Genomic DNA, 19,041 nt, shown 5'->3' with positions numbered 1-19,041 from the left:
CGTTAGCGAATTCGTGCTAATGTATTTCGAAATTTCGTGAAATTGTTTGTCTAGAAATTATGTAAGTAACTACTTGATAGCACGATAAACTGACTGTGGGTAGTAATATTCGATGATATATGAAGAAGAATCTCGATAGAAGAAGTCAGGATACAACGATAAATGCAAGATTCTTAATATTCAACACGTATATATCACGTATATATCAACGAACAGCGAGCGAGAACTAATGCATAACTTGGTACACTTGATAATATTATTACTGTATATTAAGTATAATATATAAAATAATTGGGAAAATACGTAATTTCTCCGTTACCATTTCATGGTTTCTTTTATATGTAGTCAATATTACTTAAGTATATTTTAATTCATTTGCATATGTTTTAGATTATTTTACTAAAAACAGGTGGTATGTGCTATTTCAAACGTAAAATTACTAAAATATCTCGCATTTTGGAGATGAATATATTATTCGAATGAATAACGCATGACATTATCCAGTTTCAGTAGTAGGGTGAAGTTATTAAAAGTACGAATATCTGGAGAAGCGACACATCGAATATGGTTACAGTATAGTGAAAGACGTGTCAGGAAAACATTATCAGGTAACAGACGATTTCTTGTTATTCTGTATTCAATTGTGTCTTCCATTAGCTGTCATTCATCATTACCAATGTCATATAGATCAAAACTATCATCGGGTTATTAATTCCTACAATAGTTCAAATGAAGTTTTTGAATTCTGAAATTTTTATTTTGTACTTTGCATTTTACTCAGTAAAATGGTTCATTATTGAGATTTTTCAATAATTTACAACCAATCAGTAGAGGTAATCGGAACATTCGCCTTCATGTCATAGTTGCACGAGACACTGGCTATTTTTTGGCAAATTTTGAGTTTAGTATCTTTTTTCACAAGTTATGGTTAGAACTTACTTCGACTTTTCGGGCTTATGAAAGGAGGAAATATGTTCCGCGCTAACTACATTAATCATGTGGAATATTTTAGTCATTTTATAATTTAGATAGTAAAGATCCTTTGTTTCTAGTAAATTAAATTGAAACAAACGCAAATGAACTGAAATATACATATGTAATATTAATTCTATATAGTAGAAAGTATGAAATGGTAGTGGGGAGATTATGTATTACGCAATTATATTATTAAGTTCAAGTAAAATATCCTACATTGTGATAACATATATTTCCCGTATTTTATTTATCACTTTCTTTATAAATATAGTTGTTAATTATTTACATGCGACAGAATATCCCTTCGGATTAAAACGTAAACATTCTTTCATAGACATCCAAGTGTTAAAAAGACTTTATCTTCAATGTTTTTACGAATTGTCATTAGTTATTACTTAATTTTCTTCACTCGTATACTATATATATATATATATATATATATATATATATATATATATATATATATGTGTGTCGGAGATGTAGAGATATCGAGCCTTTCTTTTGGAAGATTTCTCAATACTTGGGCTCGGGGTGACATAACTGGTCGCCGAACGTAGCCACGGTCACGGGATGAACGAAATGTTTTACAAAGGAGGTTTCAGTGTTAAGGGATACGCTGTATAAACAATCAAGTCTTGATCAGGAGCAATGCTGGTTTATGTGGAACTGCCTAGTTACGGCGCTTGGGAATTTGTTGATATTCCCGATCGATATGTATTTGATATATGTAACTGTATCTGTCATTCATTTTGCAATCTCCTTGGAGAGTTTACTGTCATCGTCTTGGAGTCAGTCTTAGAGAAACCCTGTGCCTGAGTGAACGTGTCAGTGAGCTATCAAAAATATATTAAAACGTACAGAAAGTTTTCCGTTGACCGTGGATTCGTTACAGGACCCAAGAATATTATTAAAAGCATTTGTTTACTTATTAACATCATGATGGCAAATGCTAACGAAGAATCGTCTCGCGCTCGAAATCCAAACGACAATTCGACAATATATATATATATGTGTGTGTGTGTGTGTGTGTGTGTGTGTGTGTGTGTGTGTGTGTGTGTGTGTGTGTGTGTGTGTGTGTGTGTGTGTGTGTGTGTGTGTGTGTGTGTGTGTGTGTGTGTGTGTGTGTGTGTGTGTGTGTGTGTGTGTGTGTGTGTGTGTGTGTGTGTGTGTGTGTGTGTGTGTGTGTGTGTGTGTGTGTGTGTGTGTGTGTGTGTGTGTGTGTGTGTGTGTGTGTGTGTGTGTGTGTGTGTGTGTGTGTGTGTGTGTGTGTGTGTGTGTGTGTGTGTGTGTGTGTGTGTGTGTGTGTGTGTGTGTGTGTGTGTGTGTGTGTGTGTGTGTGTGTGTGTGTGTGTGTGTGTGTGTGTGTGTGTGTGTGTGTGTGTGTGTGTGTGTGTGTGTGTGTGTGTGTGTGTGTGTGTGTGTGTGTGTGTGTGTACAATATTTAACGTATCAAATTTCTATAAAACAGCAACTTCTGAAACAAAAGGCTTGGTATTGTAAAGATCAAGCAGAAATCAAATTATAAAGCTAAATAACGTAGAACGTAATGCAATATATACACAATCATAACAATATAAAAATATTGCAAATTTTTGAAGTTAAAATAAGATGAAAATGGTGAATATAAAAGCTGCGCTCTTTTTACACGAACGATAGATTTGCAACAGCTTACCTCGTGCAAGCCGTAAAGGAGAAAGCTATGACGACGTAAACCATCTCACGCAACGTTTTCTAAGAAAAATCATCCATTTTAGATTAAACTCATTGAAATCTATAACGGCATATCGGAAATTTACCTCCTTCTGCCTCCATAAATAATTAATAAATAAAAGCACACATAAAATATGTTTATACAGATTTCAAATACACACGCGTCCACGGTTTGTGACAGAAAAATCACATATGCATTACGTATTCTCATGGTGCCACTACATGTGGGCGAACACTATTTAGCATGAACCACACACATTTTCCGCACAAATTATCCATCACAGTATACAACAATTTTTACAAGCATACACATATAATAAAAAATAAAGACGTCAAACGAAACTACAAAAAGATTAAGTATTAATTAAGCATCAATTAGGATATCGTTTTATGGAGTAATGTGCAATAATACAAATTAATGTACAGCCACATGAAAAATTGTATTTATTGCGTTGCATAGCTATTTTACCTTCTTTTAGCCCCCTTTTTGGAGAACGATTTCACCGTTTGGAAAAATATTTATACATTACACTGGCAGCATCTTTAACATAACGCAATTATTTGATTCATGCATACGAAAACATAATTGTTGAATTACGTCTCTCTTTGTGAGTATTATTCGTAGACTTTTCTAAAAAGTAATATACAACAAGGTCTCAACTATAACCTATTTCCTACATTATTTAACACATTTTTCCATTTACTATTTGTTGGGAATGCCAATCTATGGCAAATATTAGGATTGAAAGTGTGAAGATCCAGAAACATGGATACAATCAATAAAAAAATGACTGAAAATGGGATCAATAAAGAATTGAATAAGACGAATACACTCGAGGAATTTTACGCCGGTTGTGGAATTTTTGTGACCGGAACAACCGGTTTCGTTGGAAAGGGTCTCCTAGAAAAACTGTTGCGCGTGTGTCCACGCGTCACTGCCATTTTTATACTGCTACGTCCAAAAAATAACGAAACGATAGAACAACGATTTAAGAAGCTCATAGATGATCCCGTTCGTAAATATTATTCTCGTTTCTTTCAATATTTAATTCTGTCAGAAGCCAAATTGATTAAATTTCTTTTCTGTAATTGAGCTGGTACTTTTTCATCTTCAGATCTACGACGACATCAAAGCAAAACACCCCTCAGCTTTGAGCAGAGTTTATCCCATGAAAGGTGACGTGAGTCTGCCGGATTTAGGTCTTTCGCGAGAAGATAGAAATCTGTTGTTAGAGAAAGTAAATATAGTGTTTCACGTGGCGGCCACTGTGAAATTCAACGAGCCGTTACACGTGGCTGTTAATGTGAATACGAACGGTACTGATCGTGTCATCGAATTTTGGAACGAGCTAAGGCAACCCATTAGCTTCGTCTATGTTAGCACAGCTTATAGTAATGCGAATCTACATGAGATTGAGGAGAAAATTTATACGTAAGAATAAGTTATACGCAAACGTTGTTCCACGGTTTATGAATATTATATATGTAATTATAGCGTGAAGAATATGTTCACATATTATTAACTTTGTAGCACGAGCTTGAAACCTTCGGAAGTAATAGATATGTGTGACAAATTCGACAAAACGTCCATCAACGAAATAGAAAAAAAGATTTTAAAAACTTATCCAAACACATACACATTCAGTAAGAATTTAGCAGAGCAAATTGTAGCAAGCAAGTGCAAAGATATGCCAGTTGCGATAGTTCGGCCAAGCATAATTGGTGCCTCTTTGGAAGAACCATGTCCTGGTTGGATACAGAATATTTCTGCATTAACAGGTATTTTTATCAATCTTTTTCAATGATAATTGTTCAATACTCGTCACATTTCCGAAAAGTGGAGTACATCTGTTGGTTTGTGGGATGCTAATATGAGAGGATTTCCACTAGATCATCATTATTATAGTTCAAGTTTGTTGTTGTTCACAATTATGAGAATTCTTTCCAATCTATTTAGTGCTACATTTCTGATAATCGAAAACTACAAATAATTTCTATACCAATTTAATGTTATCAGGTATCATACTCCTAGTCGCTAAAGGATGTGCAACAACAATACGGGGTAGGAAAGGTGCAAGATTGGATATAGTACCTCTAGATTTAGTAGTCAACGCGATAATATGTGCTGCATGGCATGTCACGCTACATCGTGAGCGCGAAGTTAAAATTTACAACTGTACGAGTAACGCGAGCCCTTTTAAGTAAAGTTTATTACGAATCTTTTTCAACTCATGTAATTTTATTGTTACAGCATTCCAAAAAATTCAGTTTATTTAAGTAATTTAGGCAATATGCAAACAAATGTAGAAAACAAAAGTACACTGTATTTGCTCTCAATACTTCAATTTCGAAAAGTAGTGATACAAAATAATATTTATTTCAATTCCATAATATTTCCCGAGATACTCACATGACAGTAAACTGTGCTTTAAGTATAATTGCAATAATTGTAATAATGTAAATTTTCCAATTGACAAGGTGGGGTCCGTTCCTACAGCTCTTGGTGAAGTATGGCAGAGAAATACCACTGAATGATTTGCTATGGTACCCGGGTTGTCGAATGATAACTAATAAATGTATTTTCAACGTTCTGAGTGTAATTCCGCTTGTTTTGCTTGCGTACATCATAGATACATTTTTAAGATTCCGAGGTAGGAAACCAATGTGAGTATTCTATCGATCCTCGAACAACTAGGACAATCTTCCTGGGACAATTTTTGCGTTCATCTACAATAATAATTAAAAATGATATTCCAGAATGACGAAAGTTCTAAAAAGTGGCAACAAGCTTTTCGCATCGGTGACACATTTCACCACGAACGAATGGACTTTTCAAAGGGATAACTGTTCCGACTTGGCGAGAAATGTGAAAATGTTGAGCGACAGCAATATGTTCAAACTAGATTTCCAGGATATGGATTGGGAGAAGTATGTTGCAATTTACATGGTGGGAATTAAGAAATTTATTCTGAAAGAAGAGTTTACGTCAACAGCCCGACAACGATTATTAAGGTGCATATAAAAGTATCTTCTTATAACAAAATAGGAACTAATATAAATACATATATTTTCGGTTATTTTAGGTTGTACTGGATACATCAGATCACCAAAATATTCGGTATCATAATTTTGCTATGGATAATATTATATTTTGTGTACTGACTATTTGAACGTTACTTTTTTATCTTTGAACCAGATACAATATAAATACAATTTTAAGGAAAAGGGTCTTATCATCTGTTTCATTTCGTCTTTTCACTCGTTTCATTTCTAAATAAATTCATTTATGACATTCCTTAATAAGGATGTTTGTATTTATATGCACGGTTTCCGATTTATATATAATTCATACATACGATTTCTTTAAGTGTGTGTTTGAAGATCATTTCTACATAAAAATTCTACGACATGTCTTTATGTAATGCTAAACAACAAAATAATTATATAGAGAAAAATACTAACATTCACTATTAATTTGTATATTAAATCTATTCACTGAAAATAAATATTTTTCTGTATGATGATAAAAACTTCTTTCATCCTCCACCAAACAAAAGTTAAGAGATAATTATACGATAACAACAATAATTTATTATTACATCCTCTATTTATATTCATTTATTATAACTTTTTATAGTCATTTATTATAACATCCTCTAAGCAATAAACAATGATGATAAAAAATAAATATCTTTTAAAATAAGATAGTTCTAAATGCTCATTTTGTTTTCTGAATTGTTTGTTCACAAATTTCGTAGTTCTTTGGCCAATCGGCCTTAAAGTATATGACACTATTGATGAAATAGGGAATAGACGTTACAATCAGAGCTGGATAAAATATTACTTCACATAAGAAGTAGTAAAGAGTGTACGTAGAAAGTTGTCTTTGGACTACTCACCTCCAATAGCCTTGTTATTCACATACGTTATCAAGGTTATCATTCATTCATCATGTATTAGCCTTCGCGCGTTGTTCGTTGTAAAATTATTCAGAAACTATTTTTGATAGAAAGAATGTGTCCTCTCGAAACTGGGTACATATATAAGGTCACCATGTGATATATACGTGTATAATAATCATTTTCTTGCATTTATCGTTGTATCCTGACTTCTTCTGTCGAGATTCTTCTTCATATATTATCCAATATTACTATTCAGAGTCAGTTTATCGTTTAATTCAGCAGTAACTTATATAATTTTGAGACTAAGAGTTTCACGAAATTTTGAACTGCGTTAGCAAGTATTCATTAACGCGCTTCTTTTATCATTACGAATGTCGAATAACACAGAGGTGAGAAAAAATATTTTAACGGTTTCTATCTGTTCGACCGTTCGCGGAGAGACGCGATCGCGAGGAAGTGTGCCAACGGGAGTCGTAAATTCCCATTACGATTAGATAATCGACGCCACGTAGTGATCGATCTCCTGTTTCGTTTAGGGTAATAGAGGTGGTTGAACTGATTATAACACTGAAGTAACAGGTTACAATATACACATCATTCCAACGACTTTATAGACATAAACAGTTACGTACCGTGCGTATGGATATAAGTTAAATAGATGACTGATCTAAGGGTGGAAAAGCAGTCAAGGGATGTTGACTTATCTAGAGATGGAAAATCAGTCAATTGAATGACGATGATGTGGTGGAGGAAAGCTATTGATGGATGTGTCTAGCACACGGGGCCATTGGATTCGTGGATTGTAATTTTGGCTAGGAAAGTGAGGGCAATAGACGTTACTTCTTATTGGATAAGAAAAAGATTGGTGGACATGGAAGGGTTCTAGTCTCCCCCGAGAGAAAATTGCTAGCGGGAGACACCGTACGTGAGAAAAACCAAATTTCCCGTACCTTCCCGGAGTGGATCACAAATTTAAGTAACACTTGTAGTAAAACGAGACTTGTTTGGTCTGGAGGGCCTTAACTATGAAAATGATAAGATTTATGGTAGGTTCTTAAGATTATTGAGGGTACGCAATGAGGGTGTGTAGTCATCTGGCAGCCATCTCGCCCGCGGCGTGGGGCCTAGTTTGTGTAGAGTGTTACAGGACGTAGCAATGTCCTTTTATTAATTTTTTTTTATTTATTTATTGAAATTCGCAATTTGTCCAATTTGGACATTTGGAAGAATTTTTTAACAGTTATATTAACATGTTGATGGCTACCCCCAGCGGGGAACCATCTAGCTTCGCAACCTTTATAACTGGCTGGGTGTTTTCCGTTGCAGTTATAGCATCTGACCTCCTCTATTTTTCCCGTGGATGGGTAGCGTATCGGAAGATGATTTTTTGCGCATTTAACGCATGCCGGGGTTCTATTCCAATAGTTTTTCGTGTGGCCGTATTGCTGGCACCTTATGCATTGTGGGATGTCTTTTTTATGTCTAGGTGGCTCCACTTTTACTATTGTATTTAGTAATTTTTCTATATCGTATATGTCTTTGTTGTTGTTTCTAGGTTCTAGTTCGATTAGGAATAGCGGTAATGGCTGTTTGGTATCGTACTTGTTAATGTTGTTAATTGACCTTATCTGGTGTCCGATTTTTGCAAGTTCTTCGCTTATTTTGTCGGTATTTGTTTTTGGGTGTAATCCCCTGATTACTGCTTTGTAGCTTTTGTCGGTTTTGAGCTGGTAGATGTGATACGCTGCGTTTTTATCCTTTAGTGATCTTGTCACTTTTCTGAATGCTTCTGGGGTGTTGGTTTGCACTTTCATCTGGTCTATTTTTATCTGTTTGATAACAGAGTTATCTTTCCCTGCAGTGTTGTTTAGTAGTTCAATGAGGGGATCAATTGTTTTCGCATCTATGTAAATTGGTGGTGGTTTAGGAATGCGGTTTGTCGGACTTTCCGTTGGGTCCGTTGCTGTCTCTTCTGGCAGTGCGCTAAATGAATTATGCAGTTTGATATCTTGAAGCCATTGTTTTTTTTTCCAGTGTTTCGGTTTTCCTCCCGCTTGCGAACGGGGTTACCTTGCGTTTTTTGCTGGATGTTGCCACCGTCCGGCTTTCTTCGTGGTGTGTTCCTCGTCCTGGTGGTTCGTTGTCCTCGTCGTTGGCTTGTGATATTTCCATGTTATCGTCTTTTTTTCTACATATGTAGAGTCTGTAGCTCTATTTATAAAGTATGTTTCTCCTGAGTTGGTTATTTTTATTGGTGGAATCTGCATGATTCCACGTTTTGCGATCTGCACGATTCCGCGTTTACTTTGCCGATTTCTCTTCCCTCTTGCCGCATTTTCACTGGAGCACTGTTTCGCACGTCCGTTTAGGTCGCCTGCACAGGCGGAATTCTTTATTTATTACCTCATTGATTTTCCAAAGTCCGCATGTGTAAATCTAAACATTTTTCTGTAAAATCATTATATTACTTTCTATATGCGAAAAACCTGCTTTTAGTACCTCCGTTCTTCTTAGCAATGAGATCCAACTTCTCACAAGTTTCAAAGACATACATTTCGTTTTTAATGATCTTCCGGAGCATCTCGTGTAGGAAGATGTGAAGTTCGAACACCAGGAAAGAGAAATCGTAAGTAACGATCATAAGTCATCTGTGGTAAACTGCTGTGGATGATAATCAAGTAAAATCACCGAACATCATAAACTACGAGAATGTTTACAATTTTTACGGCCATTCATGTGCCACGTCATATATTTTACGGAGATTTTTGTCTTTCTTTTTTAAATAAAGTTTGATATCTCAAAGGTGGTTCGAAAGAGTTTACTACGTAAGATAAATTTCGCTTAACTTTGTAGAAAATATCAGTATTTTGATTGTAAAGTGTTAAGGACTATAATTATTCCGCAAAATAAAATAAAATTCACTCTTTGAGGAATAATACAAGAAGAATCGGTTTCTGGAGATTGGGAATGGTTTTTATAGTCTTACAATTGAAAGAGTAGGGTATTCGTTCTAAGAACTTTGTGCTTTTAATGGTTCATGTTCAGATGATAAAGGGGTTTTGTCAGATGCGTAACACATGCTTGATGACTCCACATAAGGAGAATCGACGAAAACAAAGATTATATTATAATGTCGAAAATCCGAATTCCAGGTGATCTGTATTTTGAGTCGGCTGTGAACCCCCGAGCAGGCCGGACGCAATGAAAGTGAGCTCCATCGTGCAGAAGATATTAGGAAGGAAAGCAGTTGACGATATTTAAAACACCCGTGTAAAGTAGCAACGCATAAGTTTACTTCGTCAGCCATGGTAACAATTTTGCATGGTTCTGTGTTCAGCGTTTGTGGGAACACGGCTTCATGCCGAACCTCCGCTGGTCACGTTGACAGCGCGTCAGAAAATTCCAGAAGGACGAATATGATGTTTCGTGAAATTGGTGACGATAGGCAAATTCCACAGTCACGACATTTATTAGCATTTCTTTCTTTTATATTCAACGATTCTGTTTAGTTGTGTTTACACCTCAGCAGCATCTTGTTTTTGTTTTCATTGAATTCACTCATCGGATGCGACGTATTGCTTTTTAACGACATCGCATTCCTCCGGAGACAGGAGGTCAAATGTGGTTACGAGGCCAGACAATCTCTCGCCATAAATAAAAAAGAGGCTCGATCCACTAGGCGAATGGAATTAGAAAAACAGAAAATTTAAAGGAAATAAAAGACACTACGCGTATAAATATATTAATATCGCAGTGATTCAATAAACCGATACACAACATTATAATTAAATAATTTAAAATCTAAGAGCATCCAAATCGAAACAAGAAACAATGAGACGTCCACTGACATCGTCAGTGACGTGGCGCCTTGCATGTGCTCTCTCCACCACAATACGCTGTACAATAAGCATATAATGGACGGTAAGATGCTATAACCAAGAAGATATTGAGAATATTTATTTATTCCAGGGAAAGTGTAAATCTTCCCGCGCTAGTAGTCCTGTTGCACATAGCAGGTAAGCCGAAACATGGAATTTTATTTATCAGTCGTATTGATAGGCTAGTTAACGCTACCCATAAGATTATATTAATAAATTAAAACACCAAGGATACAACAGTTTGGAAATTCAAAATAATGCTGCGCCTTAGAAGGGTGAGGCAAGTTTTTGAAATCATCCTTTGCCTTGTTTCAAAAATAGCGAATGAAAGTGGAATTAATCGAAATAGTTAATAACTATTTCTGGTAGCAGCAACTATCGTTTTGTCTTAAATATAACTCGAGAAATCTGAGATTCGACATCTAGAGCGACACGTAATGGTTACAATCACCGAAGATCAAGACCAGATCGTAACAACTGTCTTGCCAATGGCTATCGGAGCAATGGTTATCCCAAATCCTTTCCCTATCCAGTTTCCTTTCTCACGTTCCCATCCTTGACCTTCGACATAAGGTTCTAGACGTGGATGCTGACCATTACAGGAAGGAGAAGCAAGCGTTAAAATCTACCTTTGCCGAGAAACGGAGCGGGACGGCGACTTGGGCTAAATACCTGAGATGATCGTTGGTGAAGGTGCCCGCAAGAAATTCTCTTGATGTTCAGCAATAACGTTTATTAAACTATCAACAATTAACAATAAATAACGATTAACGACTAACAACAATTAACGATTAACAGCTATTAACGATCAAAAACAATTAATGATTAACAATTAACTATCAAAAGTCAATAATCCGTTTCTCTAATTGTGCTTGCTTCACTATGATGCTTAACCTTTCGCACTTTGCAGCTCGGGGCAGACTGAATCTTTGGTTCGAAACCAACGGATTCTTTTCTTTGTTGTTGTTTGTTGATATTACAAGATGCGGCGAACTCCATTGCTGTGAGTGCGACAGGACTCGCAAGGAAGGCAGTTATCGTCTGCGCCACTGAAGCGACAGTTCGCTGTCGAGTGCCGAAGCGTGCAGACGTGCCTCTAGTGCCCAGTGAAGTTCGAAAACAACACGTGTCGCCCAACCGTCGAAAGTGAACACAACGTGCTCCTATCTTCCCAAGTGTTTCCTATCCGCCAGAGAGAAGAAAAGCCTACGCACCTAACCCCAACCCGATCCCTGCCGCATAGCCTCACGACTAGTTATTCATATTGAAATAGCTAGCTCGATGATGGCCCAACAATCACGACCAGGCTCGCCTGTCCAAACCCATCACTACCCCGCGCTACTCCCCCCGTGGCAGAAATTCTGCAGATCCCCCCGTGCCAACGACGCCAATAAGGCGAAAAAACGCAAAACCGAACCAGCAGACACAAACTCGAACGAACATCCACCAACGCAAATTAACACCCACAACAGGTTCGCAATTTTGGAATCCACCAACGATGCCATGGAAACCGCAGGCTCACCACTTAACCACCACGCACAGAGACGCCCCCCTCCCCCACCAATATTTATTAACGATGTCATCGACATCCAGACAATGACCAAGTCCTTAGAGAGAGATATCTCCAAGGAGGACTATAACCTGAAGATAACCAACAATCAGGTAAAAATCCTGCCTACGAATCCAGAAGCTTACAGGAAGCTCACCAAGACACTCAGGGCCCTGAACGCCAACTTCCACACCTACCAACTCAAAGAAGAAAGACCTTTTCGGGTGGTGCTACGAAACATCCACCACTCCGCAGACATCGACGAACTAAAAATAGAACTATCGAAACTCGGCCACGAAGTCACCAATGTCAGCAACATAAGGCATAGAGTCACAAAAGACCCGCTATCCCTATTTTTCATTGATTTAAAACAGAAACCAAACAACAAGGAAATCTACAATATCAGTCGCATAATGAACGCCATCGTTAAATTCGAACCACCGCAAACCAAAAAGGAGATAGTCCAATGCAAAAGGTGCCAAAGATATGGGCACACACAGAAATACTGCAACCACACCTTCCGCTGCGTCAAATGTGCAGGTACACACCCCACCGACCAGTGCAGGAAATCACCGGAAACCCCAGCGAAGTGCATCCACTGTCAAGGTGATCATCCTGCCAACTACAAAGGCTGCTCAGCCTACAAAACTCTGTACTCAAGCAAATACCCCAAACTTAGAACAAAAGAGGAAAATTACCAAACACCCAGCTCGCCGAAATCCACCGTTATCCCAATCCCCCCAACCAATCAAACACCCAGCCCTATCAAACTCACCACTCCCTCAAACTCCTATGCCCAAGCGGTACAAGGCACTCAAAATACACCAAATAGCCACAGGGATCCTCCCCAAAATAGTGCCCCCACCTCACCTAACACAGACAACGTCTCTAGACTTGAAAAGCTAATAGAGAAACAATCAGAGCAAATAAACAATTTGCTATCGCTATTAACAATCATAATGGAAAAATTAATACGCCCAGACACAAAATAAAACCAAGACGCATAGCTCTGTGGAACGCCAATGGTCTAGCGCAACGCAAACTTGAGCTAGAACTCTTCCTAAAACACCAGCTAATCGACATAATGCTCATATCTGAAACCCACTTCACCGACAAAAACTACCTGAACATAAACGGATACAAGTTCTACCATACCCAACACCCCAGCGGAAAGGCCCACGGTGGCACCGGAATCATAATCAAATCAAACATTAAGCACTACGAACTTCCACCATTCCAGAAAGACTACCTCCAAGCAACAAACGTAGCAATAGAAGACTGTCATGGTACAATCACCACTTGAGCTGTATACTGCCCTCCCAGACATTCCATCGCCAAAGAAGACTTCGACTACTTCCTGGACACCCTGGTCAATAGATTCATAGCCGGAGGAGACTACAATGCTAAACACACCCAATGGGGTAGCAGACTGGTTACAGTAAGAGGCAAAAACCTCCTCAACAGCATAATAACCAACAACCTCAACTACCTTACCACATACGAACCCACACACTGGCCCACCGACACAAACAAAATACCCGATCTCCTTGATTTCTTCATAACCAAAAATATCTCGCCAAGACACGTCCAAATCAATTCCTCGGCCGATCTCTCCTCTGATCATTCCCCTGTGATAGTAACAGTCAGTTCAACCATCATCGAGAATACACCTAATGGCTCCATTCATAACCAACACACTAACTGGCAGCTCTTTAGAGAAGTCTTTACCCGCACAACTTCAGCCTCAACCTCACTAAAAACCAATGACGAAATCGAAGCAGCCACGGAATACCTAAATGCGAGCATAATAAACGCTATTCGCGTCTCCACACCGGCAAAAACGTCCATCAGCAATCACGAATACCCCCAGTACATATTAAAAAAAATAGCAGAAAAACGTAGACTAAGAAGGATATGGCAGACCCATAGAACACCGGAGGACAAACGCAAACTAAACAACGCAACTAGAAAACTATCCAAAACCATAAAGAACTACAATAACGACCGTTTTCACAAATATCTCGCCAGCCTGTCCCCCACAGCCGACTCAAACTACTCACTATGGAAAGCATCCAGGAAACTCACGCGCCCCCCACAAATAATACCTCCAATCCGCCGCCCGCAGGGTGGATGGGCGCGTAGCCTTATAGAAAAAGCCAACATATTTGCTGAACACCTGACTGAAGTATTCCAACCCCATTCCTCCATAGCTGCAGCGGACGTCACCGAATACCTGCACACTCCCTTCCAAATGTCCCCTCCTATTGAACCCTTCACTTCTGCAGAGATCATAGAAGCAATCAGTCGCCTAAACCCCAAGAAAGCAGCAGGTCACGACCTAATAGGAAATAAAGCAATCAAGGAACTCCCCATAAAAGGGATCGCACTCATCGCATCAATCTTCAACGCCATCCTCCGCCTAGAACACTTTCCTAAGGCGTGGAAAATCTCACTAATCACCCTCATCCCCAAACCCGGTAAACCAATATATGAAGCCAGCTCCTATCGCCCAATCAGTCTCTTACCTACCCTGTCTAAACTATTCGAGAGGATGCTCACGAATCGTCTCCTTCCACTCCTAGAAGAATTGAAAACTCTCCTAGATCACCAATTCGGCTTCCGAAAACAACACTCAACAGTAGAGCAAATCCACCGCATAACCCACATGATCAGCCAAACCCTTGAAAAGAAAAAATACTGCTCAGCCGTATTCCTAGACATCCAACAGGCATTCGATAAAGTATGGCATGAAGGGCTACTCTACAAGCTTAAAAAAATCCTACCCCACCCATACTACTCCATCTTAAAATCCTACCTTACCAACAGACAATTCATAGTTAAATGTCTAGGCGCCACTTCCGCAACATTCCCAATAGAATCCGGCATACCGCAAGGTAGTGTCCTCGGACCCCTACTATTCTCCATCTACACTGCCGACTTACCCATATCAAACGAGGTAACAATAGCAACATTTGCCGACGACACAGCACTATTAGCTACCCACGCAGACCCGGCAATTGCCTCATCCACTCTCCAGCGAAGTCTCGACTCCATGGAAAAGTGGTTCCAAAAATGGGGTTTTAAAATAAACGAAAAAAAATCCTCCCATGTAACCTTCACGCTCCGAAAACAAACCTGCCCCCAGGTCACCATTAACAACACAATAATCCCAAGCAAGGACTCCGTAAGATACCTGGGCATGACCCTGGACAGGAGGCTAACTTGGAAAAATCATATCTCGGAAAAAACAAAGCAACTAAAGGAAAAACTAAGAAAATTCTATTGGCTCACGGGCCGACGCTCCAAACTAAACATACAGAACAAAATAACCCTCTACAAAGCCGTAATAAAACCTGTCTGGACCTACGGAATCCAACTATGGGGAACAGCAAGTAACTCCAACATTGAAATACTCCAACGCTTCCAATCGAAAACGCTAAGATCCCTATTAAATGCACCCTGGTATATTACCAATGAAACAATCCACCGAGACCTCAAGATACCTACAGTCAAAGAAGAAATACACAAGTCCAGAAGCAGATATAGCACAAGAGTCAACAACCACCACAACCCACTAGTCACCCAACTACTGGACACGACGGACCAGATCCGCAGACTAAAAAGAAAATACCCACTAGATTAAACCCTTAGTCCTACTAGAATCAACAATATAAAGCTATTATAATCCATGTCATTGTATCACGCCAAATTAAGTTACTGAAAATTCTCAACGAGAATTGATTGTAAATATTCTAATAAATAAAAAAAAAAAAAAACTGAAGCGACGACAGTGATGGACGAGTGTGTGGCGGTACTGGGCTGCAGAGAATAAGGCTCTCCGAAGAGAAAACTTGAGGAGACCGTATGAAATAAACACTATGAAATCGTTTCCCCTTTAATCGTCTTCCTTCTAAGGAGCACAATAGGCTATCGAAGAATGGCACGCGTGCCACTCAGCGTTCCGGAGGAATGTCTTCGCATCTTATACATTTTTATTTAAGAGCCTGACTGCATTTTCAAGGAATACTTTCTGCGCATGTTGCAGAATATTTCGGATGAACATCTTTTATACGTTATTCATTTTACGTAACTTGACTTATCCTGTTCTTTCGTATATTTGATTTATATTCTTCCTAAAAAATCATAGAAGAGCAGGAGAAAGGAATTTGTTTCAACAAAATTCATCCAATTCTTTATATTTTATTAGTGTACAAAATGGAACTTTGACATTTATATATTGGATTTATATCCTTTTTTTTATCTTTTAAATTTTATAATCGTATACGATAAAGCTTAGATTTAAAGTTAATAGCTAAAATTAGCAGCTCGCGGTAGTGTACGTTAATTGAGAGTCTAGTTGCGAGGAATTCAGTTGAGTCGAAACCAAATTGCGAGTTGGTTAATCCTTAATTACCAAGTTGTTCTGAATTGTTAATTGTTAATTGTGAGTTGTGAATTATCAATTAATTGTCGTAGTTAAATCACATCACTGCATTAAGTTCGCATTAAATAACCATCGTTTACAGTTTAAACCACTGTAAGCAAATCCATATATAGTTCGTGTAAACAACAAAGTGCAATTTTTTTGTTCCCCAGAGTTACGAGACGTTCGGTGTATAAAAGAGTATAGCGTATAAAAAACCAATTATTTGGTTTAATCACTTGATGTCAGGAGATTAGGAAAATGTCGGAGATCTTTGATGATGTGCTTCTATAAGAGAACGTGCCAAAGTAAGTGTTAATATGAACTGGAAACATATTGAACATATGTTGCGAAGCTAATGTCTTATCGCCAATTGAAAAAGTAATAGTTTCTCAATCTCTGTTTATCAAGACCTTTTTATTCCTTATGATACTCCAAAAGCATGTGCCCAGCTTTTATGTATGCCTTATATATGTAGTCATAATGGTGCACAATGTACTAAAAATAATTTTTATTATCATATGAAAATTGCCAAACTCGTCAAGGTTTTATACGTATTAAAGGACTGGACTACCGAGAGTATGATGTAGGTAAAAGTCAAGTAGAACTTTTCATTAGTAAAGAAGCATACATCATTAATGTAATCTCTATTAGGATGTTGTACTCGACGAGGTAGGTAACGATCCGTAAGAGGTTAATCTGTCCATGATCTACGGGGGTTCACGACGGAATAATATCTGGCAGAACGAGGTATTTTGTCGATACTAATTGAATTCAATAATAAAATATGATTCAATTTCTTCTATCCTACGACGTCGATACAAAGCTAAAGAAGTGGATCGGAAGTTGCTGTATTCAATGATATAGTAGACTGTATTGCGACAGAGCGGGTATCTTTTTTCTATTTATTGGCGAGATATTATTTTGCCTTGAGACTACTTTTGATCTCCTGTCTCTGGTGGAATACGATGTTTTCAAAGGCGCGAAGGCGTAATATTTATAAAATTAGCAACTCCTGAAACATTTTAAATTAAAATATTCCTTTACCTCGTGTGTTTGTTTACGTCGACCGCTTCACACAAGGTATAAAGGACATAGAGAATCTGCTCCCTGAAAGTTTCAGATTATACATCAATCATTCAATAAGCATTACTGAATAGTAAATAATTTTCTAATCTGTGTCTAGTTCTTGTTACTTCGTATAATTTTCTTTAATTTTTGTAATTTGCAATTACACACTTTCGTGATTATATATATACATACCAATATATGTACATACCGTGCATGTTTCTGTACATAATTTATCACTAAGTAACTAAATTTCACTGAATTATATCGTCAAGTTTTGTTGTTAAATGTTACTCAATTCTCATGAAAATTCACATTCATAAAGTTCAAATATTCCTACAATATTACATAACATTATAACATACCGTTATATATTATAATGATTATTACATCATATATACATTATTCCTACATATACATTATTCATCATATACATTATTCCTACAATATTACATAACATTATAACATATCGTTATATATTATAATGATTATTACATAATCTTTGGTTTCGTCGATTCTACATAAATGAAGTCATCAAGCATGTGTTACGCATCTGATAAAACCCCTTTATCATCTGAACATGGCCCATTAATACCACAAAGTTCTCCGAACGAATACCGCACTCTTTCGATTGTAAGATTATAAAAGCCATTCGCAATCTCCAGAAATCGATTCTTCTTGTATTATCCCTCAAAGAGTAAATTTTATTTCATTTTGCGGAGTAATTATAGTCCTTAACACTTTAAAATTACAATACTAATATTTTCTTGAAAGTTAAGCAAAGTTTATCGTACGTAGCAAACTCTTTCGAACCACCTTTGTGATACCAAACTTTACTTAAAAAAGAAAGACAAAAAGCTCCTTACGGTTTATGACGTGGCACATACATGACCGTAAAAATTTTAGACATTCTCGTAGTTTGTGATATTCTGTGATTTTACGTGACTATAACACATTATATCTCTAGTTTCTCTTCGAATAATCAAAATTAGTATCCAACCCATAATAGTTTACCACGCATGATTTATGGTCGTTATATGTAATTCCTCTTTCCACAGGCGAAGGTGAAGTAGGACAGACCGCCCCAGACATTCGAAATTTATATTTTATTACATGAGATGATCCGCAAGGTCATTGGAAGGGATATGTATGTCTTTAAAATTGAATGTCATTGCTAAGAAGAGACACGGAAGTACAGAAAACAGGCTTTTCGCTTGTAGAAAGATATATAATGATTTTTCAGATAAATTGACAAATGTACATTTTGGAAAAATCTATAAAATAAGGCGTATGAAGTTAGAAACCCTCCATATGATGATTTGCAATAGAAATCGTTAAAATATGCTTTCTCTCATTCGTATGTTATTCGACATTCGTAATGACAAAAGGAGTGCGCTAATGCATTCGTACAAACGCATTTCGAAATTTCGTGAAATTCTTCCTTTAGAAGTTGTGTAAGTGACTGCCTGATTACACGATAAACTGATTGTGAATAATGATATTGAATAATATATCAACGATAAATGCAAGAATATC

The 19,041-nt window shown here is 37.5% G+C and overlaps 2 protein-coding genes across 2 annotated transcripts in view; one reads left to right on the top strand and one right to left on the bottom strand.

The window, feature by feature from the left end:
• The window catches only part of LOC126926267 (fatty acyl-CoA reductase 1-like), a 141,886-nt gene that overhangs the window by 71,721 nt on the left and 51,124 nt on the right, over positions 1-19,041 (bottom strand). The window lies entirely within an intron of this gene.
• LOC126926274 (putative fatty acyl-CoA reductase CG5065) lies at positions 460-5,961 on the top strand. Its single transcript, XM_050742547.1, has 9 exons — positions 460-608; positions 3,165-3,293; positions 3,426-3,697; positions 3,801-4,117; positions 4,217-4,464; positions 4,703-4,886; positions 5,164-5,349; positions 5,443-5,697; positions 5,769-5,961. The coding sequence occupies exons 3-9, from the start codon at positions 3,452-3,454 to the stop codon at positions 5,845-5,847; spliced, it is 1,515 nt and encodes a 504-aa protein (XP_050598504.1). The 5' UTR covers positions 460-608; positions 3,165-3,293; positions 3,426-3,451; the 3' UTR covers positions 5,848-5,961.

Source organism: Bombus affinis, chromosome 17 (assembly GCF_024516045.1).
Source record: "Bombus affinis isolate iyBomAffi1 chromosome 17, iyBomAffi1.2, whole genome shotgun sequence".
NCBI classification, from domain to species: Eukaryota; Metazoa; Arthropoda; class Insecta; order Hymenoptera; family Apidae; genus Bombus; species Bombus affinis.
Note: the sequence above shows the minus strand (reverse complement) of the source record. Positions and strands in the feature narration are given on the sequence as shown.

Bases quoted from the DNA above. Each gene is read 5' to 3' on its own strand.
- LOC126926274 (XM_050742547.1), top strand. From the start codon at position 3,452: ATGGATACAATCAATAAAAAAATGACTGAAAATGGGATCAATAAAGAA. The intron at 4,118-4,216 runs GTAAGAATAAGT...TTAACTTTGTAG, and splicing joins ATTGAGGAGAAAATTTATAC to CACGAGCTTGAAACCTTCGG. The intron at 4,465-4,702 runs GTATTTTTATCA...TAATGTTATCAG, and splicing joins GAATATTTCTGCATTAACAG to GTATCATACTCCTAGTCGCT.